We start from the raw sequence: 14,763 nt of genomic DNA on the forward strand, positions 1-14,763 counted from the left end.
TTTTTGCATGTTTTAAACTTTTTTTGTTTTATTTATTGAGCAAATGTTTTAAAATGGTATGTGCACAATCTTTCGAGTAACTTGCTTGGTTTGACATTTTATTTAATGCATTGACATTTTAAGTGTGGCTTACGGTGAGTGTCACATTTCTGGCTTACTGTTATATTGTTCTTGGAAAGATATTTGTCATATCAAAATATCTATTATGTCACATACCGTTTACAGCTCTATACCTGCAACAGCTGCAAGTACTCAAAACGCAATCCAGCTAACTTTATTAATGAATGCAGTTATAAATAGTGTAAATCAGGAAAAATGTCTGTTTGTCAAGTGATGGAAGAAATGTAACAAGTACTTATAACAGATGTTATTTAGAAGCGATAAATGTTGAAAGGTAATTATAGATGTGAGTGTGTTGGGTATTAAAGGTGGCATATTATGTTGTTATCTTCACAGACTACGTGAAACTCTCATCGTTCCTGAGCTACTTCACGTCAGGTACAGTACAGTACGGTTTGACTAGAGCTTAGTTAGACCTAGATAGCAATATTTGTGTTTATAGTTATCAGCCATGTTATTTTCTAGCTGTGTTGTCATAGTTGTAGACCTGTTCTTGATTTAAAAACTTTATTTGAATTGTTGCTACTCTAATCAAAAGTGTCCACGTCCATCCACCACATAGTTAGGAATAAAGCGACTCTATGAAGGTCTCTTTTAGCCACATCGATCCCCGACACTGTGAAGATTCCTGTCTTAAAGAGCCTTAATGAATGAAATTGCTTCTTTATTTTCTGCTGATTGGAGGGCATGCATTGACTCTTTTAATTACTGTAGAGAAGATATTGGTTGCGCATGCTTTATCCTTTAATTGTTTTTCCCCCAGCCTGTCCTTAATTGGGACTCCGTTGTGTTTATTGATTCAGTTTCATGTGCCTTGAATTTGGATGGCGTGCAAAATATATATGAGTTAACGGAGGGGAGCTGTCCGGCAGCTTGCTCTAAACGCGGTCTTTCTTTCACGGTCTGTGTCTATGTGTGTGTGTGTGTTAGTTTTATGCGTGTATGACTTTGCTTCCATCCTGAGTCACAGTGGGAAGGAAATTTCACAGCAGGTAAGAGCAGCAGGATAAAATAGACCCCTTAGCTGTGCACCATACATGGCCCGGGGCCAGAGCTGACGTCCACTGATTTGGTCCATAAAATCTCAGCCTCCTGCTGCCCCCTCTTGCTTTATTGGCCTCTGCCTTAATACAGTTTGAATGTGCTCTCTGCTGTTCCTCCTATAATCCTTGTGATGAACTTCTTTGTACTTCATGTTAAGAGAACGGGTACTACCAAAAGCCAAATCACATCAGGCCCTAATTTTCAGCATAAAAAGATTTTCAAATAAAACAATAATCTTTGAGAAATTAACAAATTTAAACATTCATACATAAGAATACTTGAATGCAAAAATTGATGACCCTGCGTTTGAAAACTTTGATTTACTGTTTGGTACATAAAATTGTCCTTCATAATGTAAAGAACATTGTGAAAATATAACCTTCATATATTTAATAGTAACTGAGTAACTGTGGGTTCACACCAGATGCGAGTTCAACGATTTGCACGAGTAGATACATACAAGTCAATGCAAAGACGCGATTCACCTCAAACGTGTCTTCGCCCAAGTTGAAAATATTCAACTCGAGCAAAAAATTTGCATGATATGAAGTTAAATCCTGCGAGTAATCTAGAGCGAGTCACGCGATGCCGTGCGTTGCACGTGTGTACGTTGCATAAGGTCATGGCAAAGATGGAAGTTAAAGAGAAATCTGTGCTTGAAATCAAATTTTGATGGCCCTAATCTCTAAAATACTTTAGGTTGGATTTCACAAGCAGGGCAACGCTTTTTTTTTAACATATTTTCATGGTAGTTTGGCCTTGATTCTCCATGATGTACAGAATACAGTTAATATTATACCATTCGTAGTTTATATCAATAAATGTTTTATTATAATTATTATTAGACACTGCGTGTAAACAATTACTTTGTATAATTGACCACGGCTGACACAAATTATTTATATTTTGATTTTTTTCTTATGCGCTACATATATTCATGCATTTTTATGTTTTAATTAAATAATTTAGGAGTATTAAGTTGATCCGCATTTGCTTTAATGACATCATGCACTATGGATCATGTGCAAAACCTGTAGATGCAATGATGCATGATATCCCAGCATGATTCTGTCAGGAATGCGGACGAGAACCCAAACGCAGACGATGAGAGGTTAAACAAAAAAACACTTTATTAGAACAAAACACGAAAACAAAGCCCACGTGGGGCATACAGTAACAACATGAAACACGGTAACTACACAAAAGACTAACTTAACACTAAACTTGACTAGACTTTGATATTTAAACAGGAAGGCACACGACTAGACACAGGAACAATACAAAATGATCCAGCACAGGACAAAAGAAAAGAGGGGATTAAATAGGAAAAACTAAACAAGATAACAAGGAAAAACAGGTGAGGGGAATGAACTAATGATTACAATGAACGGGGAGAACAAGGGGGTGGAGACAAGAGACGAGACACCGAAGGCACATGACTCGATACGCAAGGTCATGAGCCTTCACACAGAACATGGGACTGCCAGAACCCTGCCATCATGACAAGACATAATAAAAAACATGTATGGCAGGATCCTGAAACATCGCAGACCAGCTTGTTGACTTGAAAAAGTGTTAGGTTTGAATTAGAGTTTGCATTGATTTGTTGTGTTTTTCATACTGGCCGGTTGTTGATAGGTAATATAATAGTAAGTTTATGAGGCATTATAAACTCTGAGTACGTAGAGTTTCAGTATATTTTGTAGGGCTGTGACGATTAATTGCGTGTCCCATTGAAAACATCTATCTGAAATTGATTCTGAATTGCAAGGCTCCAATTATGTGTTTCATGCACCGCTTGTGCGTGTACTATAGTGTTTTGGTTAGTAGGAAGTCCTTAGCAATCTAAAAGCATTATGGCCGTTACTCAGTCCACAGACTAGACTGTAAAAAAAGATGGAAGTTGTGTCCGTGACGTCACCCATTGGTTTCTGAAGATCGTTTTTAAAGCTTAAAGTAGACGTTGCCAGTCGTCGCCATCTTGGCCGTGTGTCATCGCAGATCACTCGCAGATATCCGAAAATGGGTAAAGAGGTGGGACGTGGGTGAAGCTGAGGTGTCTGGTTGCTGAAACCACGCCCGCCTAGCCCGATTCTAGTGACCGCAGTGGCTGTTCACCCCTCACTGAAGTGGCCACGCCCTTAATTATGCAGAACTTTAAAGCTTAATATCATTTAACGGAGGAGTTACAAAAAAAATCACCCCCCTCACAGTTGTCATGAAGGGCAAACTTAGCTATACAGACCAAATTAATATTATTATTTTATATTATTAATATTATATTATTTTCTACTGTAAAGTTACTGTAAATTTTAACATGGGGGTATATGGGAATTGACTCCCTTTTGGATCCAGCCTCTAGAGGCCAGTCAATAAATTGCCGTTTAAAGGAACACACCCACATTTTGGGAATTAAGCTTATTCACTGTATCCCCCAGAGTTAGATTAGTCTAGCAAACAGCTCCCAACAAGTGACAAAATAATGCAAACATTTTCCTATTTATGTGTTTTGATTTGCGAGCAAGCACCCAAGAAGCCCCTGATGAGAAGCAGAGAGTTCGGTCAGAGTTGTGCAAATCACTTCGCCCAAGCAGCAGTGCTTCGCCTTCTGAGAATATAGTTCCCAGTATGTATACGGTTAAAAGATTGCTATGTCTCTTATGACCTTGTTATTTGTACACGGTGTGACTATACTTATAAATAGGAAAATGTTCGCATTATTTTGTCACTTATTGGGAGCAGTTAGATAGCTGGAGCCATTCACTTACAGTCTTTGTGCTAAGCTAAACAAGCGGGGGCTGCGTCAGACAGAGTTACCTCACGCACGGAGATGAGAAAGGTATGTATGGACTTATCTAACTCTGGGGGATACAGTGAATAAGCTAAATTCCCAAAATGTGGGCGTGTTCCTTTAAGTCACTTCCGTATTGGCTTCATCTGAGAGATCAGAAGGTTGCCCCTCGGTCCACAGGCTGCATCCTCCAGAGGTCCCATATCCAGGTAAAGTTAGGTTTGAATCTTCAAGATTGTGTAACCCTGTAGGCATTGTTGAGAAAAAGTTGGTATACTACATTTTCAGAAAGTTCAATGTCTAGTGGATTGGGATCCACCGTATAACATTGAAATAAGGGTCCCATTATGAAATAAGGGCTACGTCATCAAGCCTGGTTTATTTCAGTTAACTGAGCATTACATTCATAAGCATATTACAACAATTTACGATTAACTAGGTATAATAGTAAACTTTATAATCGTTAAGATGTTGAAATAAGACAGTCTTGATGACGTATGCAGCCTTGAAATGCGACCTCTGGAGGCTGCAGCCTTCGGATAGAGAAACCTATGAGTCGGAGTCGTTTATAACGTGCATTTAAAAAAGCAACATTCGTTAAACAAATTCATTCAAATTATTATTTGTTATCATGAATATACCTGAAACAATTTCAAGAACAGCGATATGACGACTTATAGACATTTCCTGGAATAGTACTTCTTCTGTGGCAGAAATGGAGTTTCTGCACGAGAGCGCCCTCTGGCTTTTGGATATGCTGGGATTTCACCATAATTCATTAAAATTCCTTCATTGAGAAAATGCGCATTTGCACAGTTAATCATCACAGCCCTAATATTTTGTTGGTTGGTTGTTACTTTTTTAGTTTTGTGTAGCTTATGTAAATGGCTTGATGCATCCAGGATGGGAAAAGAATTCTTTCAAGTAAACTTAATGGACAGCAAACTGATGTGGCTTTATTTTTATTGCCTTAGGGAACTTTACTTTGGCCGAGTTGGGCATTTGTGAACCACCCTCTCATCAGAACGCATACTGTCCAGACATCGGTCTCCTACAACGCGGTTACTCTTTAAGCGCCGGCTCCGATGTAGACTCCGATCCGGAAGGCCCCATCTCACCAGAGCGAGCCATCCAGCTATGGGGAGGCCACGGCATCAAATCTCGCCGCAGTTCTGGCCTCTCCAGCAGAGAGAACTCCGCCCTCACCCTGACAGACTCTGAGAACGAGAACAAGTCGGATGACGAATCAGGTGAGAGAGCAAGTGTCAGTGAGAGCGCATAAGATAAGATCTTATGTGTATGAAAAACTGCGGGTGTGACTGAAATCTTTAAGGCTTTTAGAGTGTGAGGTGTGTGAGAGAACAGATGCCAAAAAATGTGCAACATGTGATAAAAAATTCAAATTTTTATTCGGTTAATTTAGCGCTGAATGCATTTCAGAAGGCTTTATATTGCGTTGCTCTTACCTGGTTTTTATACTCTCAACGGGCAACGTGAACATGATCATTCCCCAACGACTCAATCCGCAAGTGCTTTTGTATGTCAAACAGCAGTGATTTAAAGAATACTCGTGGGTGAAAAGTGTGTATAAATAGACTGCGTAAAGCATGACATGTCACAACAAATTAAAAGAGAAAGATCGAAAGCAAGAATGCATCTTTAAAATGTCAAAGGATAAAGAAAGCACTGTTGCCTCTCCCCCTCACGTGTCTCCACGCATCTGTCTTCGTGATTGGTATTTTTGAAGACTAAATTCCCTCTCGGTGCCGTTTTGGCAGGAATTCTGCAACACTTTCCTCAATTTCACATTTCCTCGTTAATTCGGCTGTGTCTAAAACCTTAACATAGTTTGTAGAAAGTGTCGGAGAAGGTTAATGACAACAAAACCTGTCTAATTAATTGAGTTCTCACTGTATCAGAACTCGAACAGATCCGTCAGAAGTGAATCTAACATCACACAAACCCGCTCTGTCAATTTACTACTCAACAGCTATTAAACACACAAAGAAACACCTTGGAATGTAGTTGTCTTCATCACACTAGCTGATAATTGCCTCGCAGATAATTGCTAATCTCCCAACCGTTGTTTCTTACCACATTTTTTACGTAAGCTGTGCGAGACGTTTGTGGGTCAAGTCATTAGATCACATAACTGTTTCCTTTGACATCACAATATGTGACAGTGGCATGATGTTGATTACTATAGTAAATTTTACAACTTTTCTTTGTTAGTATTCCATGTAAAGCTGCATTGTAACAACGAACAATTGTGAAAGTGTTATATAAATACATTTGAATGAAACAACAATAAACATAACTAGGGGCAATTTTTTTGCGTTAAAGGAATAGTCCATTTTCTTAAAAGAAAAATCCAGATAATTTACTCACCACCATGTCAATCCAAAATGTTAATTTCTTTCTTGGTTCAGTTGAGAAGAAACTGTTTTTTGAGGAAAACATTGCAGGATTTTTCTCACTCTACTGGACTCCAATAGAGCCCAACACCCAATACTCAACTCAAAACTTAACAACAGGTTGTTTCAACGGAGTTTCAAAGGACTATAAACGATCCCAAACGAGGCATAAGGGTCTTATCTAGCAAAACGATTGTCATTTTTGACAAGAAAAATAACAAATATACACTTTTAAAGCACAACTTCTCGTTTAGATCCGGTCGTCATGCGCAAGCGTGACCCGACGCAATACGTCATCACGTCAAGAGGTCACAGAGGACGAACGCGAAACTCCGCCCCAGTGTTTACGACCGTTCCGATGTTGTTGTATGTCGAATGATACTAATTAATTTATTTTTGTCAGTTTATTGTTTAAAAATGTTTCATATATGTAACACGTGACCTCTATACGTCACTACGCATTTACGTTAGGTCGTGCTGGCGTATCACAGGACCGGATATAGACGAGAAATTGTGGTTTAAAAGTGCATATTTTTTATTTTTCTTGTCAAAAATGACAATCGTTTTGCTAGATAAGACACTTATGCCTCGTTTGGGATCGTTTATAGTCCTTTGAAACTCTGTCGAAAAAAACTGTTAAGTGTTGAAATAAGTATTAAGTGTTGGGCTCTATTAAAGTCCATTAAAATTAGAAAAATCCTGCAATGTTTTCTTCAAAAAACATAATTTCCTCTCGACTGAACAAAGAAAGACATCAACATTTTGGATGACATGGTGGTGAGTAAATTATCTTGATTTTTTAAGAAAATGGACTATTCCTTTAACAATATGGCACAAATGTTGTCAATGTTGAGTATTCTATATTAATTCCTGTAAACATCTACTGTTTAACTTTAATTCATTTGTAAAATAATTAGGGATGCACCGAATCCAGATTTTTTAGGTTCGGCCGAATCCCGAATCCACCGTTCAAGATTCGGCCGAATCCGAAACCGAATACCGAATCCTACTCGCATCCTTATTCCAACACAGTAAAACACATTAATAAAGTAAACAACGTCCACAGCAGTGTATTTTCATTTTATTTAATTTTAACTGTGTATTATGCCAGGATGACAAGTTGGAAAAACTATTTTGACAATTACCATAAGCCTATGCATAATGAAAGCAATGCGTTGCGACATGCTCGTTTTTCCAATAAGCAAGCAGCTCCGCGCTGAAAACTATATTTAACTTTGAGTGAGAAGCTCCGCTCGTCAATGTCAGTTTTCACACGGCCATCCAATTACAGTGGAGGAGGGGCGGGACATTACCACAGCAACCAACCGGCTCACAGCTGAAGCATCACAGCTACCAAGCGCTCGGCTGAAAAACAGCTGGCATTTGGCGTCCTCAGCCGTGTTTAAATGTTTTTGTGTGTCCAGCCCCTAAGGCTCACCGAAAGAAAAAGCTCATCTCCACGTCAGCACCCGATGTGTGTAATCAACGGCCGCGTGACGTCGACCAGCGCAAGCCTAGGGTTCGGTTCGGTGGAAAAAAAATCTAGGATTCGGCCGAACCCGAACCCCACCAAAAAGCCCAGTATTCAGCCGAATCCGAATCCTGGATTCGGTGCATCCCTAAAAATAATGTTAAGTTTCATTGCATTGCAACAGTAATAGCCAGACACATAATTAATAATTTTCTTGTGATGTGTTGCTAAAAAAAAATTTATAAATATAGGCTCTGATTGATATCTTATGGTGTCTGTGCTTAAGGGAAAAATCAAGCCTTCTTGTACTTGAAATGAATTGGAAGCAGAATTCGATGCAGGATATTGCTTTCATGGGATGTGTTTTCACAAGGAAAAAGGCGTATGTTTAAAATAGAAGCAAGTAAATCTGTCATTTTTGTTTTTCCACTTCTAACATACTTTGAAGCCTCTATCATCGGCCCTTATCTTTTTTGTTGTGTGTGTGCGTGGGTGTTTGGGGATGCGCTTTAATATCTTTCATCCTCTTTTCTTCCTCTATTGGCTCGTTGTACAGATGTGTCATCAGCGGCAATCGCTATGAAAGACAGGTGTCACTCACCGAGGGAGAGTGAATGGGGTCGAGGGGAAATTTTCATCCATTATCACAATCTGTCTGTCTCTTTCCAAATACTCTCCCAGGCGTAAAGGCAGCCTTCAAAGTCTACTGTCCACTTCCACTAAAAACGTTCTTTCGTGCTTTTGAGAACTCGGTTTTAGACCTGGGCGTACCAGTCAATCTCAGATTGGGCACACGGTCAAATGTTATTGGGATAGAAAATGGCCACTCTAGCTTTTCAGATCATTTAAACCAGCGTGTCGTATCCATCTGTCTGTGTTATTCAGTACTTACATTTTGCTTGTAATGTGCAGCCTGTTCTCTATATACCAGCATTATGTCTATAGTATGTGGTTGTCAGTATGGTGTGATTGCCTTACTTTATCTCTTAAATAAAGTTTAAGATGTGAAATTCAAATTAAGAACAGAAAACACATTAACAAGCTGATTTATTGCTAAGTACCATCAACTTTGAGGACAAGTGTAGTTGATGCGTTAGGATCTGAGCGACTTTGTCAAGGGCCAAATTGTGATGGCTGGATGACTTGATCAGAGCATCTCCAAAACTGCAGCTCTTATGGGGTGTTCCCGCTCTGCAGTGGCCAGTACTTATCAAAAGTGGTCAAAGGAAGAAAAAGCAGTGAACCGGTGCTCATTGATGCACGTGCATGGGAGCGAAGGCTGGCCCGTGTGCTGGCCCCGATTCAACAGACAAGCTACTGTAGCTGAAAAAGTGAATGCTGTTTTTGACCGAAAGGTTTAGTGGAGTCCATGCCTCGACGGGTCAGGGCTGTTTTGGTGGCAAAGTGGGGACCTATTAGGCAGGTGGTTGTAATGTTATGGCTGATCGGTGTGTGTGTATATATATAATTTATAAAATGATGAAAAGACTTTCAGGTTTCAGTAGTAACTGAGTACAGTATTTTGATACAGTATCATGGTGAAAGGTTCATGATCATTTGGTATTGCTGTACATAGACAGGTTTTTATATTGTAGTTAGTTAATTAGTTAGCTAAAGATTGGTCTTTGGCCTTGCGGTACTGTCAATACAAAAATCTCACACATAAAACATCTTACATAAAATGCATGGTAAATTCACATCAAGTTGCATGTAAAATATGTGTCACATGATGTCTGTGAATATGTATTACTGCACTGTACTCAGTGGCGGAGTGGCAATTGGGAGAGTTTGTATTTTTCCCGGTGGGCCGGTAGTGTTTTGAGGCCGTGAGGGCCGGTCTGATTAGGAGTTATATAGGAAATACTGTCGCGGCCTGATGTGCGGCTGCTTCCAGCTGGTCAAACTGAGCAGCCTCTTTGCTCAACACACTATATAAAAGTGCTCAACCCGTTCGGCAGTTCCAGCCATGTTTAGGATTTTCAAAATGTAGGGGAATAAGTGAGCGGCCCCTCCCCAAATGGCATAGCCTGTCGGGCTTTGATGTAAAATGCTGCCGAACGCCTGTTTATTGCAGTAGGCTACGTATGCGGTCGAATCCATCAAGCACCGGTTGTGCTTTCACACATACTCCGGAAAAGTGTATAAACAATTTAATAAAGAATCATTTTTTTCACAAAACAATATATTTTAGATATTATTTGATAGACTAGTAGTAGCCTAAGTGTGGATTAAGGATGTTTAAAATCTCTAGCCTGGTGGTCAGGACATGAATGGATCAAATCAGCAGATTTGCAAAGGTTTATTTATCTCCACATATATCATAAATTAAAATTAGCAGGTTAACTTTGCAGTATACCACATTATATATTTCCTACTAAGTGATTTCCATATTATAGACAAGAGTATTCAACGGCAATAAATGTCTCATATGGCAATAAATATCCTCACAACATTATTATTTCTCAAAAATTTGACAAAACATTTTTTCAAAGGAGCTGTATTCTTACAGTTATTCAAAGATGCACACATTATTTGTTTAGCATTGTAGCATATGATTTGAATATTAGACAATTGTATTCATATAACGGCAATGAACGTCTCATATGGCAATAAATATTCACACATAACTTAACATAACAGCATAATGAAATTAATAAACAAAAAAGGAAGCAAGATTGACATGTAAATTGTATTATTATTACCGGAAAAACAGCAATATTAATAAAAAAATCCGATGTAAATGCGCCAAACACGCTGTTAACCGCACTTATAAGTCTAAATAAGCAATAAAAGTGGAAAAAACGTAATTATTCTTTTAAAACTTTATATGACAAAAATATTTGTAAAGGAAATGTATAGCTATTCAAAGATGCACAAATTATTCCATATATTATTTCCTCTTTAAGAGCACGTTTGTCTCTGGGCTCGCTCTGTTATATAATAGCTGATTGACAGGTGCGCATCCCCGTCTTTCAAACAGGCATCATTTTGTATAGTTACTCCCTTAGGAAAATTAGCCATGATTTTATTATTGTGATTTTTTTTTGGCAGATTGATTACGATTTGTATTACCCTAGTTTTACTACAAATACAAAGTACCATTTTTTTGACCACCAAGGGCTGGTGGTCTATGAAATATCCGGGTAGATTTTTTGGTTCGACTTCGGCCCTGACTGTACTACAGTGGGAATGATCATATAAGGTATCATGGGTACAGTATAGTGCAGTAACGCAATTTTCACTCTTAAAACAACAAAATATATTTAGACTATTTCAAACACTAATAGAAAGATATGTTCAATTTGTTTCATTTTAAAGAGGAGAAAAAGAGTCAATAATTAATTAAGGAGTGTAATTCCTTCAGAAGTAGATAAAATAAACCCTTGTCCAACTCTTGCTTCTTATCTGTAATATCTCTTTTTTGATAAGAACATACACCTCAATTCTGTTTGATGCAAGGTGAGGTGAACAGGGACTTTAGTAATGAAGCTGTTCTTCTGGCAATTGCGCAGTCTGTATGACTGACTGACTCATTAGTACCCAAATGGTAATTTCCAAAAATTGTGAAGAAAGTTTCTGCCATTATCTCTTTAGTATCTTGAGTCCGTACTGGCCTTTTGGTAGGTGAGGAGTGGTAGCTAGCTGACCAAACAGGGATGATGTGACGTCTATCATTTTCTGTAGGCTGCTGTGTTTGTTTGCATAGGTATTTGTACTCCAGCCAGATAAGAAATTATCTCATCATTCTGTCGCAACCCCATGCGAGTTGAGTTTGGCAGCGGTTCGGCCATCAGCGTTTCACGTCACGTTCGGTAAACAAAGCCACCTTGGAGCCCCATGCTGCGGGAGGAGCCGACGGCTTTTGTCTGCTGGATTATTTGTATTCTCCCACACTGATCAGCGTCAGTAAGCAGCTAAGGAGCTTTTTGAGGACTCGTAGTGTCGGGGATATTCTTCTTTGTGATTTGGTCCTTTTCTTTAACAAGAGGGAAAAATAATTAGAGATTATTAAGTTGAGGCGTAAATGCTTTCACTTCTAAGCCAAAGATAGAGTTAGGAACAGCTGATTTCATTCTAAAATTGACCACTACTAGAACTGCTTTGTTTTCTTTTCTTAATCAGCTCTATTATAAATCATGTTTTGTTTAATATGAGTGTCAGTGAGATAAGGGGGCTGACTCGCATTAAAACAACAAGATTTAACCAATCCAGTTGTGCCCCCAATGCAGATGTGCAGCGGCAGAAAGATTACAGCATTACGGTGTTATGAACGAGAGTCTCTGCAAATAAAAGAAATCAATCCTCTGATGTGAGCATCAGGAGAGGTCTTGTTAATAAGGAAGAAAAGAACATCAGGAGAAGAAGAGAGAAATCAAAGTTGCATGCTGGGATATTCATATCTAAGAGAGGAAACTGAAATTATTTGATGCTTGCTAAAATGAGGTGACTGCATGTGGGCTATAAGAGTTCTGTACAGATGTCGGAAGAAGTTTGTGCGTTTGAGCAGGATGTGTTTAATGAATATTTCACAATTTTGCATGTCTGCCAAAAGAGGAAGATTGAATATTTAGATGCTTACTGGTGGGAGAGCTCTGGGATTTTGTCAGAATTCACACACAATTGAAACCAAATTGTCTTACTTTAAGAATATATATATTTTTTTTGTACAATGGAAGGATAACAGCATACATCTCTTTATCTCTCTTATTTATCTAATAGTTGGCTAATGGAAAACTCACTCCGAGTAAACTGCCATATACATGTATTAATTATAAATAGTTATTTTTCTCCACTTTGTTCATTGACATTTAAAAATGCTTAAAGGGATACTTCACCGATTTAGCATTTAGCTTTGTATCTGTAGAAACTCGGCAGTATTACTGAATGACCATGTTTCCCTCCCTCATTTCCCCCTGAGAGGAGAGATATCTGCATTTTGGTTCTGCAAAAAAGTCCTCCGATGATGTAATATGACGATTTTTGCATCATCGGAGGACTTTTTTGCAGAACCAAAATGCAGATATCTCTCCTCTCAGGGGGAAATGATGGAGGGAAACATGGTCATTCAGTAATACTGCCGGGTTTCTACAGATACAAAGCTGAATGCTAAATCGGTGAAGTATCCCTTTAAGTTATCTATCTCTGAAGACTTAAACAAAAAGTCAGTAAACAGCATTCAGATTTTCACATGACAGTGAAGTGGATGAAATACATTGAGAATGAATATCTTTTATGAAAAGTAAAAGCCTCCTGTAATTTTACACAAAGGTTGTATTGACCTTATCATTAAAACTGTAAAGAGGAGAAATGACGTGTAGTAATTTAATGAAAGATAAAACTCGCGCTCGCGCACACACACACACACACAAAGTGAATCTTTCTTACAAAAACTGCATTGCACTAATGGTTACAGTATTAGTAATGCCGCACTACCTTGCTATACTCTATGGCATTGGTCTTCAACCGGGGGTCCGCGGCCACCAGGGGTCCGTAACAGAACTGCAGGGCGTCTGCCAAATGATGTTTAACCACAAGCTATTATAAAAACGTAAAATGTACAAAACGTTACATGTCCCCTTTAAGTTGTGTAGGTGCGTGCCGCATAGGCTTAAAGGCGCAAGTTCAATTTAGCCAGCGGACCAAAATAAATAGCTGAATAAATGTCCACTCAGGAAGCAGCAGTAACGACAGAAAAGGCATCATTAAAAACAGGTCAATCTTATAGGCATGTGTGTCTTTCTTTCAGAATGTTATTTTAGAATCAGTGTGACATGTTGTCTCATCCATATTTCTGAACTTGGATGGCTGTTTCACGCTGTTCAGATTTAAAGCGCTAATTCAACAGGCAAATTACACCACATTGCGTCTGCATTATAAACTTTGACAAAACTATCGCTCCCATTTAAAAATTAATAAAACCCGTGCCGTGATGGTGCTTTGTACAAGAGTAATAGTCAGTTTGAACTCTCTCATCTAAGGGGTCCCCGCTCGAAAAACGTTGAAGACCCGTGCTCTGTTGCATAAGAAATAATGAAGAGTTTAGATGCAAAACCCTCTAAGTGCATCTAAAATGTTTTCTTGTAAATATGCCTTGTTTTTTTCATCCTCTTGTGGTTAGGTTTCATTTGAATGGCAATAGGAAGGTTATTAGTCAGCAATTGAAATGCCTTATTTTCACAAATTTCACCTTAATAATTTCATAGCTATTTAACAAAATGTAACTTTTAAGTGTATGCATGCTTAGCAAGACATAAGACAAAAAATTACTAGATAAAACTAAAATCATTGCAAATGATGAAAGTCAGAATTTAAAATGTTAAAATGAAACTGAGCCAAACATGATCTAAATTTTTGACCAAGGGGGTGGTTAGCTGCTTTTCTGTATGAACTCTTTATTTATATTTTCATATGCTTTGATTTGTTCAGTGGTAAGGGACTGTAAAACTTGCAGACCTGGCAAAGCTATATGCTTTATTTTGGTAATGAAAATGAAATTATATATAAATGTGATTACAATGGTACACTCTCGGAAATAAATGTACAAGAAGATATAAAAGATGTAACTGGGCCGATATCTTTTCAAAAAGGAAACTCTTGTACCTATAAGTTGCATATTGGTAGCCAGTGTTGTTTTTGGCTCTTTTAGTTTTTGTCTTAAGCCCGGAATACACTGCACGATTTTTGTCCTCTTATAAGATCATTACCTTATCACACTGTGCGACATGTATCGTTTAAACTCTGGTACGAGAGGCATGTAGACTGTACGATGATGACACGGAAGCTTCGGCGGCTGCGTCACACGTTGCGCAACGTCACCAGCATGCGCTCGTGGTAAACAAATACTGGCGCGCAGGTCGTAGCAGCAAACACACTGTGCGGTGATCATGCGAATTTCTGACACTGCCAGAAAACTATCGTAGGCT

General features: G+C 38.6%; 1 protein-coding gene across 8 annotated transcripts in view; it reads left to right on the forward strand.

Annotated features, from left to right (window-relative positions):
• Nucleotides 1-14,763, forward strand: part of tenm2a (teneurin transmembrane protein 2a) — a 361,970-nt gene that overhangs the window by 103,501 nt on the left and 243,706 nt on the right. For 4 of the 8 annotated variants that reach the window (XM_055177252.2, XM_055177251.2, XM_055177253.2 and 1 more), the window contains 2 exons: nucleotides 457-498; nucleotides 4,930-5,205. The exons of 1 other annotated variant lie outside the window; for it this stretch is intronic. In XM_055177252.2, the coding sequence (XP_055033227.2) occupies nucleotides 457-498; nucleotides 4,930-5,205 (318 nt within the window). The remainder of the gene's footprint in view (nucleotides 1-456; nucleotides 499-4,929; nucleotides 5,206-14,763) is intronic. 3 more of the 8 variants (XM_055177254.2, XM_055177261.2, XM_055177260.2) reach the window with 1 other exon arrangement.

The sequence above is a fragment of the Misgurnus anguillicaudatus genome, chromosome 16 (genome assembly GCF_027580225.2).
Source record: "Misgurnus anguillicaudatus chromosome 16, ASM2758022v2, whole genome shotgun sequence".
Classification (NCBI taxonomy): domain Eukaryota; kingdom Metazoa; phylum Chordata; class Actinopteri; order Cypriniformes; family Cobitidae; genus Misgurnus; species Misgurnus anguillicaudatus.